The sequence below is a fragment of the Lipophrys pholis genome, assembly GCF_963383615.2.
Source record: "Lipophrys pholis genome assembly, chromosome: 21".
Taxonomy (NCBI): Eukaryota; Metazoa; Chordata; class Actinopteri; order Blenniiformes; family Blenniidae; genus Lipophrys; species Lipophrys pholis.
In genome coordinates, this window is record NC_137649.1 from 15445015 (window position 1) to 15462202 (window position 17188).

Below are 17188 nucleotides of genomic sequence, written 5' to 3' on the forward strand. Positions count from 1 at the left end.
TGGAGACTTTTGCACGTGTTTCTAGAATGTGTCGCAGAGGATAAGTTTGAACAGGATGGATCATAAAGAGTCACTTACTAAAGTTCACTTATAACTTTGCAGTTAGTTATGAATATTTAAATCAGTCGATTTTTTGATATTATTTTGACCCTTCCTGTTTGAATGTTATTTCTAAATGTTAGTTTTTTTCTTCATTCGATGACCTAAGTAATCCATTTTGCAGCTCTGTTCTTTAAAAATCTATTTGTAAAACCTTTGTTTTCATCTTGCATCCATTCAATAGACCTTTTATTAAGGCTTTATTAGCAGCTCTCTCTTGTTGTGCTCTCTTCACTAGAGTACTCTGCTTTTGGTCATTATGATCAGTAACACTCCACATGGACTCGCTTCATCAGATCCTTTTCAAAAGAATCAATCTTCACTTTTTGTCTGATTGTTTAAAAGGTTTTTTGTGTTGATTGATCGCTTGTCTTCTTTATAATCGGCCCACGTATGATGACGTATCGCTTTATGAATGTAGAAGATGGATGAGCACTGCGCAGTGGTTAACATTAGTTTCACTTTGCATGTTCTCCCTGTGCATGTGTTGGTTTATTCCAGTTAGTCTGATTATGTCCAATTCTAAAATCTTGTTTTTTTTCTCAGAAAATCTCCTCAAAAAACAAAAGTCTAAATATAGTCTTATTGGCTCTAAAAATGCAGATTAATAATGATTCAAACAATAAGGAAGTAGAGTAGATTACATCTTCTGACTTGTACTTAAAGTTTAGTAAATGTACTAGATGTGCCGTGATGCGAGTGAATACACACATTTACTTTTTAAAATAATGAAGTATTAACAGGATTGAATGTGAGTTGGATAGTGTAGTTCCACGTATATAAAATACTGTAGGTTCAGCGAGATTTAAGATTACATAGTATAGATACTAGAAGATGAGTAAAATTGCACAATTGGAAATTATTCATGAAAATTCCTTATACCAGAAGATACTAGATCACGTTTCAGAAGCAGAAAAGTAGATCGTGATAGATAATGATAGAGTAGATAGGGGCGGCATGGCTCGGTTAGTAGAGCGGTCGTCTCCCAATTAGAATGTTGCAGGTTCAATTCCAATCTCTGCCTGCCCACATGCCAAAGTGTCCTTGGGCAAGACACTGAAACCCAAACTGCCTGTGAGAGTGAGTGGTTAGTGGTGGCTGGAGGGGCTGACCAATGGCTCAATTCGGTGAACAAATTTCCGCAAGAATAATACTTTATCATAATACGGTATGTACTCTTCTTCTTCTTCTTAAAACAGATGATTACAATTACATACCGCTAAAAGTATAAGTACATCAACAAAGTACACTACATTTTAAAAGCATTTACTTCTATTACATCCTAGTTGATCCTGCTGGGGGAGATATTCATGAAAGTACTTGAAACACTACTTAATGAGAGCAACGTAGTACTCCATTACTGCCCCGTGGTGTGTGGAAATGTGCTTGTTGCGTAACAGCTCTGCTGTGGGGCAACGCTAATGAGGAGAGGCTAAGACAGAGTAGTTTACCCTTTAATAACGTGTAACCACTTGTGACAGCTCCAGCATCAACAATGCAGCAGCAGAGGAGGGGTGGAGGGGTGCGCCCCCCCCCACGACTCCTCCACCTCACAGCTGCCCCCCTGCTTTAAATGAGACAGTTATTAATGATCACAAACACACGTTTTCTCCACCGTGTTGCATAATGAAGCTTTATTTAGACGCCATACACACACACAGAATCTAATCTCTGACATGGAAGCGACACCTCGTCAGTCACCTTTGGACAGTGTGGCAGCGACTCTGGTGGGCTGTTTTCCTCTCAGACGGTTTCAGACAGATGACGAGAATGATGTCTGCAGTTTGACTTCAGCCAGAGTAGAGTTTCTTCCTTTAACTTAGTGAAACCAGTTCAGAGTGGACTGCAAAAAAAAACAAAAAAACGGAACTGTTTCCAGCAGAGCTGGCACAGTACAAGTAAAGATACTTGTGTAAACAATCACTGACCCAAATTTAACCATTTGCATGAACATACACACACATATTACAGTACGTGTTCTCTTTGTTCCTGTCCTTCAACAGTCTCTTTGTAAGTTTTGTCTTTCATGTGTTAAGTTTGGAATTTTTAAACTTTCTTTTTTTTTGGGGGGGGGGGGGGGGGGTCTTTGGTGTTTGGATCTTTGTCTCGACGGTAATGTCTTTGTTGGCTGCTTGCGCCACCTCCTCTCTCCTCAATGCTTCAAATAAATCCAACTCAGTGCTCGGCCTACTGAATCCTTTTTCAGCCTAAGGCCACGTTTACACATAGCAGAGTATTTAAAAAAAACTAAAAACGTGATATTTCTCTGCGTTTGGGCCTTGCATGTACACATAAAAGCAGCTCAGCGTCTCCACAAACGACGATTCCTGAAAACTCCGGCCACAGTGGAGATCTGGAAAACCTCTGCGTCTCTGTTTGCATCTAAAGGTGGGTAGGCGGATATTTATGTCTCAATTAACGATGCAGCGTTTCTTCATGGATTCTGATTGATTATCATGGTTTCATGCTTCTCGTTACACTGCCCCCTACAGGTTTGGCATGCTCATAGTAGCTCTGAACCAGGTGTACCTGCAGGTCCATGTCAATGAAGAATATTTTGTAAACGTAGAGAGGAAATATTCGTTTTTGGAAAAACCCGGGTCTGTGTAAACGTGGCTTAAGTTGCCTCCTTTGCTCCTGCATTCCCCTTTGTTCCTGCACTTCCAGAGTCTCTTTGAAAGTGTTGTGTTTCATGTTTCTTATGTTATGTTATGTTATGTTATGTTGTGTTGCGTTATATATCTTTAGTTTGAACATGTAAGAAAAAGAAGTAAACAAAGAAAAACATCAAAATGAGTAAAGCAGATGTAGAAGAGACAACACAATGTGTTTTTAATATGTGCCAATCTGGCTTTACATGTTCGAAAGGGGGAGGAAGACGTAAAGTCTAAGTTTGGATTTTTGTTTCGGTAGGCATGGCTGCTTGCTCCAGCTCCCCTTTCCCTAAAGCTTGAAATAAATTGAGCTTTCATCCGATCGAAGGCGGCGTTGCGCCTACTGAGTCCTCTATTCAGCGATCATTGACACTGTGTAGACCGATAGGACTTTTTCTTGTTTTTGTGTTTGGTTTATTTAATCAGAAGAGGCTTTTTCTCCACTCATTTAATTCCAGACACTTTTAATTTATTTTGTTATTTTTATGTTGTAATATTTTATATTGATTGTCTTGAAGAGATTAGTTTAGGCATAATAAAGCATGTTAATGAATCTGTGACAAGCTTATCTGAATGTGTGTCTTTGGGCATAGAGAGGTATAATTCTGGTCACTAAAAATCTGAAATCCAAGTATGACCCCAATAAATGTGATTCAAAACTATAAGAAACTTTGTCTTTGTTTGCAGGCTTCTTGTAGGGTAATCCATCTTGTTTCCATAACAGCATGTGGCTTCCTTTTGTCTCTAACACATTATCCAAGCTAACAGGCCAACAGGTCTGAGGACTAAATTGTAGGAAAGGTTTTCCCCATCGAGATCTGTAGTGTTTTTAAGGCATTCCTTCAATTCTTTTGAGCAAAATAAAGTATATTACACACACACACACACACACACACACACACACACACACACACACACACACACACTAGCCTTGAATTGTTCGGCGACTGTGTCACCTTTCAACTCCTTTGTGCAGGAAGTGGTCCCTGCATCAGAGGCTTATACTCGGAGCGGCTGCTGGCTGTCACAACAGAAAACATGTACTGTAAAGGGAGGTTACAAAAGACAATTTCACGTTATTGTCTGATAGCTTTTCTTTCTTTCAATTTTTTTTTTTGTGTGTGTGTGAAAGGGTTGGAGAGATTGATTTCTTTTTACTGTGGCAGTGTCCTGTGGACAAAGACATTTCCACTCAAATACACATTTTGTATCAAGAATTAAGTAGGTGGGTGGGTGGGTGGATTTGTTAGGTAGGTGGGTTGGTAGGTAGGTCGGTCGGTCGGTTGGGTGGGTGGGTGGGTAGGTAGGCATGTTGGTTGGGAGACACGTAGGTAGATTGGTGTACGTGAGTAAGTATGTTAGTTAGTAGGAAGATCAGTAACTGGGTGGATAAGTTGGTAAATCAGCAACTAAGTAGGTTATTTGGTTGGTTGGTTGGTCCGTAAGTTAGGTAGGTAGGTAAGTAGGTAGGTAGGTAGGTAGGTAGGTAAATCTCAGTTACATAGCATTTCCATGAATACCAATAGAAACTGTCTTAAGTTACAAACTAAGTTTAGCTGATATTCTAGTTCCAATAATGTAAAAAAAAAGCAAAGTAGATACGCATGTACGATGTTCTTATTTCTCCTCCTGAGTTGTTGTAAGTCATCAACACAACCACAGAGACTGACAGGTTAAACCTTAACTTCTGTCCTCTGACGTATTCCAGGACATGGATATTGTTTTAGTGCCATCTAGTGCTGCTTGATTAACATTACAGAAGTCATGGATGATTTATGGATCATTATCCTGCCAAAAAGAGACAGAGCGAAACTCACATCTATAAACAATTAATAGTCACCAATTCCACAGCATTTCCTTATTTGAGAAGAAAACCAGACATTTCTTAAAGTTAAAAATTAAAGATACAGTGTAAAAAAATTAGCTTTTTTGTTTGCTTAAAAAAAAAAGAAAGAGAAAGGTTTGAAGAGAGCACCAGGATCACTCTGAGGATCATTCAAAGTACTTTACAGTGACTGTAACCATTTGCATCTGTCATGCATCACGAAATAAACAGTTCATTTAGAAGCGCCAACATTCAAATTCAATGTTTTGCATTACATGTGATTATTTCACCACGATAAAACTGTTACATTTTAATGCTCCTGCTCCATTTGTTAGTGTGTTTGTTAGTCTGTACACTTTAGATCAATCAAGTAACAAAGGGTTTGTACTTAAGTGCAATTTACAGGTACCAAAACGTTACTGGAGTATTTATTTTACTTTAACTTTCGACATTCAGACACAAATGGCTGTACTTTTTCTTGCTTACGTTCAAGAAACTATCTTGTCATAACAACTATAACGATATTTACAGTTAGAAAACAGAACAATCTCATCCATGATTAATTATTCTGACTGAAAACGATGATACAGGTTAAATCTTTACTCTGTGTCAATGCTACCGACGAGGCTGCTGTCTTACATACCTCCAGTACATAACTTTCACCTCTACTTAACCCTTTACTGATCACATTTGGCAACTGTCACTTTTCTCAGTTTTATCTCATAGTATATTAACTGTGATTAATGCTGTTATTATGATATTAAGTAATATAATTTGCTTGTTTCATATCACACATTATATTGTATAACTATGGTACTCAATAGTGTGTTAATCAATTATTTGGATAATTTCTCTGCTAAGAACTGGTGAAAACTGTCATACATGACTACATGACTTTTAAGTACATGGACCCTGTAGTAAATTATATTCAGGGGCTTTTTTTTTTCCATATATTGGACGAATAATACAATCTAAATTCTTTATGAATCACAGTGGGAAATCCTTAGTGGTGTCACATATAACAATAGGGCCCAAGGATAAATGAGAATTGTGATGCATGTGTGGTTTTGGTGGTAATATTTGTTTCCAACACATTCAAATGAAGTGGTTAATGTGATTGGAGGTAGAGTTATGCAGGGCTGTCAGCTCACCCATGACTTTGGCGTACTGGTGAGAAGAAGAAGGTATGACCTCAGATTTATACCGCTCTATTTTAATCCTCTCACCTCATTGGCCGGCTCCGCTCTGGACCCGCCCACTCGCCCTGCAGGACTTCCTGGATTGAGCAGGTTTCTGAAGTGTGTGCAGTCATGCAATTTTTCATTTTAAGCCCTTGAATAAATATACTGTTAAAATTGCAATAGAAATGAGAGTTCAACATTGTTATGGTTAATCTGGTTTTCAACTTGAGTGCAAACATTTGTTAGTGTGATGAAGAAAATCATAACTAAAGTGGATTCAAAAGTGTACAGCAGGTTGTATTAGTCATCATATCTATTTTCACGTGTGACTGGATGCAGGCTGTGTATATATCTGGAACAAAATAGATCCCAAAGAGTCGGAAACACCAATCCATGTTTTAAATGCTCCTTCAATGATAATAACTGATGTTTTGATGTATTTGAATCCACACTTCCCACAGAACCTATACATGTGTGTCAGTACCTGTTGCCTCACTGGGGGGAGGATGAAGTGAAGAGATTTATATTTGTTGGTAGCCTAAAATGTTGTTGTTTTTTGTAAGAATTATAACAATATTTTTAATTTTAAAATGGCCCTGTCATGCTGTGCGTATCTTTTGAATTGTCTTTTCTAATCAACAAAGTTATTTAATTGAAAAGTATTTGCAAAAAACACTTTTTCTGGGGTTGGATTTTTCTGTTTACTCTAATGTAATCAGGTTACAGGGTGCATAAGTAGAGATCCCACGGGAGTTAGAATGGCTCTCTCCAACATATCACATTAGGCTCAATGTCTATATCATTTGTGGCATTTGATTCTAATCTTTAAGGTAAATGAATCCTCTCTGACTGTCGACCTCTCTGCCCCAGATAGAAACTCTCTGGTTTGTGCGCCCCTGCCGGCTGCGTGCTGCGCTCCGGAGCTCCAGCAGCGCTCACAGCTGATGGCTGAGCGCCATATTGCGCTCGGCTGAGCTGACAGACAGAGGGAGGGAGGGGAAATCTGCGGGTGCCGGCCTTCCTAACCCCCGTGTTATTCCACCACCGGTCTTCACCAGCTCCGGTAAGAATCCACCTGCGCTGCTCTGCCGGTCTGTCAGGCGCTCGCAGCACTGCCAGATGAAGCTTCAGCCTCAAAAATACACATGTAAAGACAGTTTCCGCACTTTTTTCTTCTGCTTTACACAAAGGAGGCAAATCTCCCAACAACAGGTGTCTGCGGGATTACTGAGAGGATGCGTGTGGCCGCTGCACGCACGGAGCGGCTGCGCGCAGAGACGCGCAGTCACAACAGAGACAGTGGCCGTAGCTATTACATGTTTGAAGGTTTTGTTGTGACATCACTGATGGGAAAGGTGGATTTTCTCGTATGCTGGGTTTGAGTCTGTTCCCTGCCTCTGTGGGTGTGGACCAACCAGCAGCAGCGCCCACAGATCCTCACCCTGCAGGGTAAACACCCCGGAAAGCTGCTGTGGTTGCGCCTGAGCTCAGCTTCTTATCCAGCGCGCAGTTTTTTAATTAGAAAATTGTTAATTGTTATTATCCTTAAACGTGTTTATTATAAGGGGAAAGAGGCCCAGTGCGCTGGCAGGAGGCGTCAAACTGCGCGAGGTGCGAGATTATTGACGCATGAGGGTGTCAGAAAGGAAAGTCTGGAAACAGAGACGGGTGGAGACACAAATTCATCATAGGCGGGAGAGAAGTGAGGCACCAAACACAATCTGCCGAGTGCCTGAATCATTGAAGCACGTCAAGGTAGGACAGGAAGGAACACATCCGGTGTTACCATTCAAAATAAAATCCTTCTTTGACGTTTTAGCCGAGGCAAAAGATTCAGAGCATAAAAGAAGGAAGTTAGCCATTTATAAAGAAATGTGTCCGTTTATTTTACATGAAAGGAGAAAAAACTAAGTGAGTCTGACTTAGAACAAACAAGTAAGTTGTCTGTCATCCAATAATCCTGATCTGAAACTGTTGAATGTGTAGATATTCACAGTTATAAAGTAACCTACGGTCATATTTATTGTGGGGATGATATACACATAGTGCCACTTTAACTCTGTAATGGGTGACTGATCATATTAATTTACTTCAACATTTCTTGTAAACAACTTGTAAGTTGATTAAAGTCTGAGATTAAATGCTAACTTGATCATATGCATCATATGCAGTCAGTTCATATTTGAGGCAGTTTTTACAACTCATCACACACGCTATCGAGTTATAATGAATGTGGACTCAATCATAAGGTCTTAGTACCAAATCCATGGAAATGTGTTCAATTTAGAAACATCTTGAAGTAGATCATCACGTCAATTGATCAGTTTTACACTTTACAACAAATGTGATTTTATGGTATCCTCACATCAAGAAGGTCGTTGGTTCAAATACGGGACGGGACCTATTGTGTGGAGTTTGCATGTTCTCCCTGTGTGTGTGCGTGGTTTTTTTTCGCCTGGTACTCCGGTTTTCTCTCACGATCCTAAAATGTGCATGTGAGGTCAATTGGTGACCCTAAACTGCCCCTCGGTGTGAGGTGGTCTGTCTCTGTGTGATGGATCAAGATTGGCTCTAGTATCGCAGTGTAGAAGATCAATTGATGATGGATGTCTTCAAAAAGCCTGCCGTCTCATCCTAATCTATAAATAGTGCAAGTGGTGTGCAGAAATATGTGTTTTTATAAGAAATATGTTGTGTTATTAATATAATATGGTTACTTTTAATGAAACATGAAAAAGGTAGAGGTGACCAGATGTGGCTATTTGCCCTATAAGGTGTTAAAGGCACAAAGTTAATGCAATATAAAAGGAGAAACCATGTAAAATATGTAAAAAAAAAAAAAAAGGAGCAAACATTTTCAAAATAAATTTAAATATTTGGTAATAAAGTGAAAAATAGTAAAATATTGCTTTGACTATACGCAGTTATTTCCAACTGCTAAATGTAGGGTTTTTTTCGCTCCAGTTTTGAATTTTTTTTTTAAAAAGTGTGGCTTTATTGTGGGCAGATGTCTCTTATGTTGAAGGACAGGGCCGGTCCCTCGTGCTCTGCGGGTGACTTGTCGGCAACTTGTCGGTAGGTAGTCGGTAAGTTGCGGGTTTCGGCGGTGATTCATGCTGATGACTGTCGCTCGCAGGAGTGTCGAGCTGCTCTCAGCCGGCTTTAAGAGAGGCAGAAGTGGCTGAAACTCGTTTCTCCTCTTTTCTCTCTCTTCAGGAAGGCGCACTGAGGAGCGCACACACGGACGCAAGGAGACACGCTCGGATCAGCTTTCTTCTCTGGAAAAAGAAAGAAAAACAATTTTTTCCCCCTCATTCTAAATATTATTTACCAGCTCCTCGCACAGAGCCAGGAAAAAGACAGAAAAATGCCCAAAGCGGTAAGTACACATTTGATTTATTGATCCTTTTTTTTTTACGCACAGTTTTAATAGGTTTGTCAGACACCTGGAACGATTATAGCTTCCTGGAATCAGAGTATTATTCAGTATTTGGCCATTTATTAATCAAAACATCAAGATTTATACACAGTTACGGTAGTATATTAATATTATAATGATAGAACTTTATGAAGAAAAAAAATCTGAATTCAGCGCAGAAATAATGAAAATCAGTACAGCCCTTGAATATGAGTGGATTTATTGAGATCTGTTGTTAGTTTTTCGTGGTTTCACAAAAAAAAGGATCTAGAAAATTTCGGTGATTGAGTTAGATGTCACCAAGCTATACACTGAACTTTTAAAATCCATCGAAACAAATCAATACCCGTTTCACCGCTTATTCATGTCATGGAAATGTTAAATAAGGGTCTGCGTTAAAGGGAAATACCACTCAAATCACATGTCCATCATGTATCCTGAGGGTGTCCCACATGTATGGGAACATTTTGCACCATAGACAGAAGCCATTGGACATTTTATTCTAAAAAGAAAAAAGTGTTGTGTTTATATTGTTGGTGGATATTGTCACAGATTCATCAGAGGATCTCAAAGTGATCAAGGATGAGTCCTGACAGAGCATCAACCACATTGTTCTGCCCCGGTATCCTTCCCCGGCCATGTTGTGGCCACTAGACAGCCCTGGGTCCTGCCCCGGACCCAGTGCTGGCACTGGTACTGGTCCTGGCCCCTGTCCTTTGCCCTCTGACTCCTGCACTGGTCCTGGTGAATTCTGTCACACCTTGTCCCAATGAATTATAGACTCAATAATGTTTTTCACTATATAAGATGTTATTGTTTGGATCCATAATCAATAGAAAGCAAAAGCTGCTCTGAATTAGAAATATCTGGTAGATCTTTATATAAAGTCTGCAACTGTCATAACAGTTATTCCGTTTAATGCATATTTTACATTTTTATCATCACTCTATTACACAAACAATACATTCAGCAATAAAAAAGTGACTTTTGATAAGATAATTAATAGTTTTGTGATATGCTTAGTCCATTGTATTAACAATCATGCTGGGGAAATTCATCTCCCTGACCTACAGACTTTCCAGAGGCTTGAGGCTCTCTGGCGCCCCCTAGGGTAGCCTTGCTCAACACTTTGAAAAACACTTTTGGGATTAATTAAATTTGTGCTGTACCAGGTAGCCTCTTTTGAATCGTAATATCTGGCAGATCTCTATATATAATCTGCAACTGCTTCCTAGCCTTTGGTCAAAAGGGATTTCCCTGACCGCTCACATTCTTCTGGATGCTGAAGCTTTCATGAACAATCTGACCTCAGTTTATATCTAGTTAATATCTTTTTTAGGTTAATGCAGATGTTGGATATTAATTTTGGGCCCTTAAAGTCTTTTTGAAACGTCTTGTGTTATGTTTTCATTTCATCAAACTGTATTTTTAGTTTGACTGAGGTACTCCTGGCTCACGGTGCCCCACCCCGCATGTGGAACTCACATCCCTCTCTCACCTCACGGTTTGGAAATTTCTAGTAGGCACGTGTATTCGGGTCTACTTGAGTCTTCTTCATATGGAAAGAGCGAGAACCAGCTTCTGCTTTTCGCATCGGGGTCAGGATGGAAACATGAGTTGGTGCTGAACAGAGTGGTAGTGTGATAACAATGACTGAAGCCTTGATCAGCGTCATAAAGTGTGTTGTGGGTTTGTTTAGAAAAGGCCTCGGGGTTGTCAGGAGCGCCGCTGCGGAAGTGACATCATGGATGTCTGACAGCAGCATCAACTCACTGCATGCATTTTCCACAACCAAAACACACTTTTACCTTGACAGTCACCTCAGCCGTTTTTCTTGAATGACTTGAGGTCTGTGACAAAAGTCTGTTTTAATGAAACCGGCTTCTTGGTTTAATCCCGCAGGTGCCGACTCTCACTTCTCACACAGGGTGGATATGTAAAGAAGGCTTATGTGAAAACGCTAAAATTGCATTGGTACTTGAAGAGTGTGACGAAGCACATCAGGTCCGGAGGCAGAAACATGTGGGCGAGCAGAGCAGGGAGGATGGTGTGATGTGAAGGAAGCAGCACTTTACATGCACAGCTACAACCATCCTCTGTTTTGATTCTCATGTTTATTTCAAACGGCTTGTTTTCAGTTGAAAAATGCACAAATCATCAGTAATGATTAGGTAAATTGTCACATAGGAGATGTTGAAGCATTCATGAATGTGCAGTAGAAAAATGTCTGAAACAATGAATCAACAACTCTTTGAAATATATGCGGCCGCTCTGACTAAAATTGCCTGTTGATTTTCGCACTGTCCTCCTGTTATTTATGGTTCAGCTATCCCACTTAAAGTCATGATCGCTGGAAGCTTTCCCAGCTCACACAGCATCAGACTTTAGTAATACAAATGTTTATCTAATGACAAAACCCCGATGTGTTTGACTTACTTTGCAGCAATGAATATCCATAATTCCTTCAGAAATCTTATTTCTCTTGAAATATTGAACAATCTCACTTAGCATTTGTTTTTGATTGGATCCTAAATCTAACTGTTCATCAGTTCGATTCCAGATAATCAACACAATTATAAAAATTTTGAATTTCACTGGTACAAAAAATTTCAAAAACGACCGCAAAGTTTCAGCTTTCTATATAATATATATTTTATTTTATTTAATTTTTTGATGTATGACTTTATACCTTTGCCAAAACTAGCAAAAACCACAAGACCACAGTGGGTATCAAGGTGCTGAGTTTGAGTCGGTTCGTTTTATCTTCCATCCATTTTAAATACTTGATTTCACTCCGAGTGTGACACACAGTGAGAAGGACACTCACATTTACACTGTGGCCAGTTCAGAGTCTCCTAATAGCCTGAACACATGTTTTTTGGACTGAGAGGAAACCCTAGTACGATGAGACGCCCCCCAGTCACGCATCGAGGATTGATAGCTGTGAGGTGAGAGTGCGAACCTCTTCACCACCTTATATCCAAGATAGGAATCATGTCTTCTGAATATTAGAGTCTTCCTATTAAGCACGTAGGAAAGAGAATTAAAGTGTCAGATTTCTTTGGGATCTGGTCGAACTTGTGACTGGCACAGAAGCCTTCAGGAAGTCTGAGATGTGACAGCTCTTATCAAATATTTCAACCCTGTGTGTTTGGAAAGTAGAAACTCACTTATTTAAATACAAAACAACCGGAGTTAAGGAGTCCGGAGCAGGTTTGGAGAAGCAGTGAAGTCTCCTGTGTTGACGCCTCTGTGACTCAGGTTTCACCTGCCTTGGTGACACATTGTCAGGGAGAAACGATAGCGCTCCTCGGCTCTCCCACAATCCCGCATTCTCCCGCAGTCACAGCCTGTGACACAAACCACACAAGGCGCAGCCGCCATCAACATGGATGGGTGTTTCCTCTTCAGATCAATTTCCATTGTTGCAGTTTGTTCCTTTAATCATTGATAACCCAATCGAACCTGCGACACCCTGAAGGTGTGATTCACCAACGGAAGCTGACTTCATGTCTTTGGACAATCGTTCTCAACCCTTTAAGTAAATCTCTTCCAGAGTAGATTACACGTCAGCAGCATTTAAGTTCCAATATGGTCAGTGAAGGCCGTGATTAAAGGCTTCAAATTTACTATTCACTTATATTACGTTAAATCGCGGTGTTACATATTAGATTAAACAGAAGAACATGCGGTGCAACAAGATATATGTTTCTTTAACTTGATCCATACACAAGTCCAAGACCAAAATCTATGTAGTTTCATTTTGACAACCCAATTTCTATTTTCCAGAGAATCTGCCATTTCATGCCACATACACACAAACCTTAACAAATCAAAGCACGCACTCAACATGAGAATATAAGGGGATATCATTTTCTAGCACAAGCCTACAAAATAAGCTTGGTTTCAAGTCATTAAGTTACCTGCCTACAAAGCTTTTTTTGTGTCTCGTCCGTCCTTCTTGTATGGCCACTTTGGACTTTTATGGCCCTTTTGTTGTCTGAGAAATCTCCATAGCAACTCCACTGTGTAACACGCCCCGCTAAAGCCATGCAAACTATGCAGAGGGTTAAATATTGAATAGTCTTCAGTGAAGAGAGCAGAACGGCCCAATTACAGTTTAACTACTGAGGTGAAGACTGGCTTGACCTCACCACTGAACAATCTGAAGGAAAGTTACTCAGTTCAGGATTGTCCAGAAGAGGGAAGGGTGGCCTGATGGGACACTTTAGAGAGAGAGAGAGAGTCCTGGGAGGAAATAGCTTGAATTCTTGTGGAGGACTGGCCTGATTGATTAATTGACAGAATAGTACCTGACTTTAGTAAGTCAGCGCTCAGAGCTATTTGTTCTATCTGTTGAAAAATAACATACTGATCAAATTCAGACAAATGTAATCATTTCCTAACTTAAAATGTTTCCAAATTAGATATATTTCTCATTAGATTTTGGCAAAAGATTATCTCCACATTATAGAAAGCCACTATATTACAGTAAAATGTAAGGACCCCCCCCCCCCCTCCTTTTTTTTTTTTTTTTTTTTACTTTTTAAGGCAGGAATTTGAGAATCCAGGTACTTATTGCTGAGTTACCAAAATCTACATAATGTTGTCAAAAATTGTGTTTACAGACAACATATTATTAGACTGTTGGGTGTATTTTTCGCCCCACCCCGGCTCCCACATATCATCCAGTTGCACCTGGCTCAGGCTCTCCCTCGGGCCTGTTTGGAGATTTCTGGTAACAGGACACTTGCAGAATGTTTTTTAAGGATATCTGAACTTCTGGTGACAAGTTTGCTGCCTTACCTTCCAAGGCCACCCCCGCTCCCTGTTAAAAGTTGTATATACTGGTACTGATATACTGACCAAATTTACCCATATTTCACCTGTCTCCAAATTAAAAGCTCTTCTTATTGTATAAATATGTCCCTAGACGTCTTTAGAAGAATAGATGCACAGTGCTTTGTGCCATTATATTGTTACATCTGCAGAAAGGACTCAGATTTATGACGCAATGAAAACATTGACTATGTTACAAAATGGTTGCAGGCTGAAGACTGGAAACTGAGACAAACAGCTCGAGCACAGTGCCTGATCTGATATGAACTGTGTCATTTAGTCTCAAGGCTTTATGTCAAACAGCTGATTTTCTCTTCATATACCGGAAAAAGTCTGCACCATTGGTTTTCTCAACTGACTCCCTAACAGAAAGCAAATCATTGTCCTTCCTCAGAAGAAATGATAGAAATAGAGCTGTGTTCCCGCAGTGCTTCTGTGGACTGTTTGCACTTTGCACCATACACCAACATCCGAACTGTAAATATGTAGCAAGAATCATGGAGAATGCCTCAGCAAAGACTAGGAACTCGTCAGACTCCCAGTCTAACTGTGGTTTTTCCGACTTGCACAGTTATTGCAAAGCCAACGCACAAAGCAAATCAACTTTCTTCACATTTATGAATGTCTTCCAAAACGATGACGAGGACGAGTGTTATTTGTCAAAGAAATACACTTTAAAAACTTCTATTTTTTTTCCCCCCGAAGCAATGTTCAGGCATTAGCCTATTCCGTTCTAAGTTGATCTATTTGATAATCACAAATCTGGACGTTGCAGAAAAAAGTCACTTTTTTGGATGTAGTTAGAAAACCTTCACTCCAGGAGCCATGGTACCACAGTGTAAACATATAATGAGTGGCATGGAGTCCAGCAGGGACTGGAAACAAGGAGAAATTGCTCGCTTCAGCAGAGACTTTATGCTAAGCTAAGCAAATAGTTGGAACCATCCAGGCATGTGTTCAATCTTCTGACCTAACCCTAAAACAGAAAGTAAACCAGCAGTCCTCCCAGTAGTTCCGTCCAAAAGCTTTTTTTTTTTGTCTTTTTTTTTTTTTGGTCTTTTTGAGTCTTCACTACGTTTCCATAGTGCTTCTGTGTTGTTTCCTAGTGACCAACACTTAGTACCACCCACCACTAATGGAGAACTTTTGTGTGCTTTGTGTCATAATAGAAGTTTCGTTTTGGAACCCGGGTCTTCACAGCTTCAGCGACCGAGTCAGTTATTACTGCTCTGACCCGTGAAGCTGGGATATAAACAGTTAATGTGAACCCCCGTACTTTCCTCTGACTGAATTTGCTCATTGTGGAACTCTGGGTCTTTGCCCGGCTATATTTTTAGAAATACGTGTCATGTTTTCTTTACCACTGTGAATGGCCTCAGTTTATTGTGAGCTGTTACCGTTGGAGAACTCAGTTTGAGATCAGATATCACTCACTCAGTGGTTTCTGTTGGCTCCTCTGCTCTGCACATTCACATGTTCCATTCTCTGCTGGTTTGGGTGTGTTTTTCTAGGTGCTCCCTCTTTGGCTGCTGTAAATATAGACCATTATGTTTGGAGAAGCATTCAAAACTGCCGGCGTTGCAAAACCATCTGTCAAACAAGTGAAATCTGAAAAAAAAAAAAAAAAAGAACTCTTAATAGAACAACTTTGGGGTGTCTTTTGGTAGGAAGGTTTTAAAGTAATCTGGCTGTGTGAGGATGCAGAGGATGATAGCGAGGGAGTGCTGGGCCACTGCAGCTGAAAGGGGAGCTTTGTTTTGCGGTGTAAAGTAAATGCAGGGTTTTCCCCTCCTTCCCCCGCTTTTTAGCAGTGAAATGGAGCCGTTATGAGCCGGTTAACCCTTTAAAACCAAACCCATTTTTCCGGTTTCTGCTTGAAAATGATAAACTCTTAAATTGTCTGTTGTCAATGTCTGCATTTATTGTGTTGTTTATGTGGTAGCATCTGTAAAACTGGCAAATGGCAAAATCGGAGTCCGTGGTTTTCTTATGAAAAGATATGGTATGGCCTCTGCAGGCAGGAGGGGTATTTTGAGGTCTTATTCACAAATGGATGGAAGAAGAATTGCATATTTGCAATCTGCTGTTTGTAGTAGAGGTCTCCATCTGTCTCTCAATTGACGGGGTCCAATCTTTGCTCAAGGGTGAATAGGGGTCGCACCAAATCATTCTAATTGCACCCACATGTCTTTGCGGGTCTCATTGCATCCTTATTCGATTAAGGTGGCCGAGCAAACATTTACTTTGCTGAAGTTTTTTTCGAAGCGAAGTTAGTTGTCATTGCTAACCTCACTTGACACCAGCAGACACACTGTGGATTAAATCTGGCATGTTGAATATTCACTGTCCGGACTGCTGTGTTCTTACGACATCCTCAGCAGCGCAGTGCTGGGGTGCTTCCCGAACCAATGCTGCGGTTGGATTTGCCCTCTCTTTGGGATTTTGCTCCGGTCAGTTAGTGGCGCGGTCGGCACATTTTCATGGGAATCGGTGGAGCACTGAGTCACCAGTCGAGTCGCTGCTTCAGCCCAGACGTCCCTGTTCCAGTGGGCGTCATTGAATTTGTGCACAATGGAGAGGAGATGAAAGATGTCACTGGAGGCTTCTGTTCGCAGGCTTCCTCTCCTCTCACTGTGTCCGCCAACCTCTTTGTATCACTTTCACTGGGCTTTAATATGTTCGGTCAATACCAGGAGGGTCTGTGTCGTTTCATAACCCCCCGCAAATACCAGAGACATGTGACATCACACACACACACACAGATTCAGTACATCCATTACCTCAAAGCAGCCATTGTAAATATTTGTGCATTGTTGTATGGCCTTTGCACGTTACTAACCAAACCTACAATACACAATATTGTTTCTGTCCATTATGGGACACAGTTGACGTCAGTTTTTATTGTCTTGTGTGGCACGCCAGTCATACTGTTTGCAATGATTTTGTGCATTAATCACTGGGGTGGTTCCCTGTGAGTGGACATTAAGTCCTCTGCACATGAAGGTAGGTTTCATTTAGTTCTTTCTGTTTTATGTACTCGCAGGCCACCCTGATCAGTCATTAACCACAGATCTGAATAACAGGCCTTATTTCTTTTAACGGGGCTGAGTGACTTCAATCGAAACACACGAAATGAAATCACCTGAGATCATGGATTGTTTCCTTTCTCAAT

The 17188-nt window shown here is 40.4% G+C and overlaps 1 protein-coding gene across 1 annotated transcript in view; it reads left to right on the forward strand.

Moving 5' to 3' along the window:
• Positions 1-6696: 6696 nt before the first annotated feature.
• ezrb (ezrin b) overlaps positions 6697-17188 on the forward strand; it is a 37299-nt gene continuing 26807 nt past the window's right edge. The window contains exons 1-2 of the mRNA XM_080491394.1: positions 6697-6822; positions 8976-9138. Of these exons, the coding sequence (XP_080347520.1) occupies positions 9127-9138 (12 nt within the window). The 5' untranslated portion in view covers positions 6697-6822; positions 8976-9126. The remainder of the gene's footprint in view (positions 6823-8975; positions 9139-17188) is intronic.